Consider the following 2,173-nt stretch of genomic DNA (forward strand, 5'->3'; position numbering starts at 1 on the left):
GGCATCTCCCTGGCTGCCCTCCTGGGCAACGGCCTCATCATCAGCGCCGTAGCCTGCGGCCACCACCTGCACACGCCCATGTTCTTCTTGCTGCTCAACCTGGCCCTCAGCGACCTGGGCTCCATCTGCACCACTGTCCCCAAAGCCATGCACAATTCCCTCTGGGACACCAGGAACATCTCCTACTCAGGATGTGCTGCACAAGTTTTTTTTTTCCTTTTCTGTGCTGCAACAGAACATTTCCTGCTGACCATCATGTGCTACGACCGCTACGTGTCCATCTGCAAATCCCTGCACTACGGGACCCTGCTGGGCAGCAGAGCTTGTGCCCACATGGCAGCAGCTGCCTGGGCCAGTGCCTTTCTCACTGCTCTGCTGCACACAGCCAATACATTTTCCCTGCCCCTGTGCCATGGCAATGCCCTGGGCCAGTTCTTCTGTGATATCCCACAGATACTCAAGCTCTCCTGCTCCAATTCCCACCTCAGGGAACTTGGGCTTTTTGTGGTTATTAGCAGTTTATCATTTTGTTGTTTTGTGTTCATTGTTTTCTCCTATGTACAGATCATCAGGGCTGTGCTGAGGATCCCCTTTGAGCAGGGACGGCACAAAGCCTTTTCCACCTGCCTCCCTCACCTGGCTGTGGTCTCCCTATTTGTCAGCACTGCAGAATTTGCTCAGTTGAAGCCTGCCTCGATGTCCTCCCCATCCCTGGATCTGGCCCTGTCAGTTCTGCGCAATGAAATCCTGCTCAGCGTGGGCAACTGAGCCCTTGAAGGACTTAGTGTCAGGTCAAGGCTTGCTTTCCCTCCCAAAGCCTTCCCTTGGCAGCCTTGGGCAGGGGATTCATCCTCCCTCCCTGCTCCTTCCCACAGACCGGCTTGGAACCACTCTGTGGGCACTTTTCATTCTCTGTGTCTGTCCTGGCTCCGTCCTGAGCTCCCAGGAGCTCCCAGGCTGAGATGGCAACGCTCAGCCACACCAGGGCCCTGCCCATGCCAACAGCACCCCCACAAGAAGCAGCAGCAGCAGCAGCAGCAGCAGCAGCAGCAGCAGCTGCAGTCGCCTCTCAGCTGTTGGTGCCCCTGCACTGCAGCCCCTCCCGCTGGCACCAACGTTCCCTCGTGGCCTTGGAGACAGTCATGAATCCATCCATGGGGTCACAGAGACATGGAATCCCAGCGTTCCAGGTTCCTGGAATCCTAGAGTCATTGAATCTTGAGAAGCACACACAGAGGAGAAGGAGGAGGAGGAGGACGAGGACGAGGAAAAGGATGAGGAGGAGAAGGAGGAGGAGGACGAGGAGGAGGAGGACGAGGAGAAGGACAAGGAGGAGGAGGACGAGGAGGAGGAGGAAGAGGAGGAGGAGGACGAGGACGAGGAGGAGGAGTATGAGTAGGTGGAGGACGAGGAGGAGGAGGACGAGGAGGAGGAGGATGAGGACAAGGAGGACGAGGACGAGGAGGACGAGGAGGAGGAGGACAAGGAGGAGGAGGATGAGGAGGACGAGGAGGACGAAGAGGATGAGGAGGAGGACGAGGAGGACGAGGATGAGGACGAAGAAGAGGACAAGGAGGAGGACGAGGAGGAGGAGGACGACGAGGACGACGATGACGAAGAGGAGGTGGAAGATGAGGAGGAGGAATAGGAGGAGGAAGAGAGAAAACAAGGACAAGGAGGATGATTAGGATGAGGAGGAGGAGTACAACGAGGAGGAGGAGGAAGAGGAGGAGGAGGACGAGGATGAGGAGGAGGAGGACGACGACGAGGAGGAGGACAAGGACGAGGACGAGGAAGAGGACGAGGACAAGGACGAGGACGAGGAGGACAAAGAGGACGACGAGGAGGACGATGAGGAGCAGGATGAGGAGGAGGAGGAGGAGGAGGAGGAGGAGGAGGACGAGGACGAGGACGAGGTGGAGGACGAGGAGGAGGAGGAGGAGGAGGAGGACGAGGAGGACGAGGACAAGGACAAGGAGGAAGAGGAGGACAAGGAAGAGGAGGATGAGCAGGAGGAGGAGGACGAGGACGAGGACAAGGAGAAAGAAGAGGAGGAGGAGGACGAGGAGGAGGAGGAAGAGGAGGAGGAGGAGGAAGAGGAGGAGTAGGAGGAAGAGGAGTAGGAGGAGGGCGAGGAGGAGGACGAGGAGGACCAGGAGGACCAGGAGGACCA

The 2,173-nt window shown here is 58.0% G+C and overlaps 1 protein-coding gene across 1 annotated transcript; it reads left to right on the forward strand.

Annotated features, from left to right (window-relative positions):
• Nucleotides 1-221: 221 nt before the first annotated feature.
• On the forward strand, nt 222-768 carry LOC146764045 (olfactory receptor 14J1-like). The gene has a single exon (XM_085565433.1). It carries the CDS (start codon nt 256-258, stop codon nt 766-768), a length of 513 nt encoding a protein of 170 aa, XP_085421559.1. The 5' UTR covers nt 222-255.
• Nucleotides 769-2,173: the final 1,405 nt, after the last annotated feature.

This window comes from Lonchura striata, chromosome 36 (assembly GCF_050655825.1).
Source record: "Lonchura striata isolate lonStrDom1 chromosome 36, ASM5065582v1, whole genome shotgun sequence".
In the NCBI taxonomy this organism is placed as follows: Eukaryota; Metazoa; Chordata; class Aves; order Passeriformes; family Estrildidae; genus Lonchura; species Lonchura striata.

Excerpts from the sequence above, each read along its gene's own strand:
- LOC146764045 (XM_085565433.1), top strand. The coding sequence starts at position 256 with ATGTGCTACGACCGCTACGTGTCCATCTGCAAATCCCTGCACTACGGG.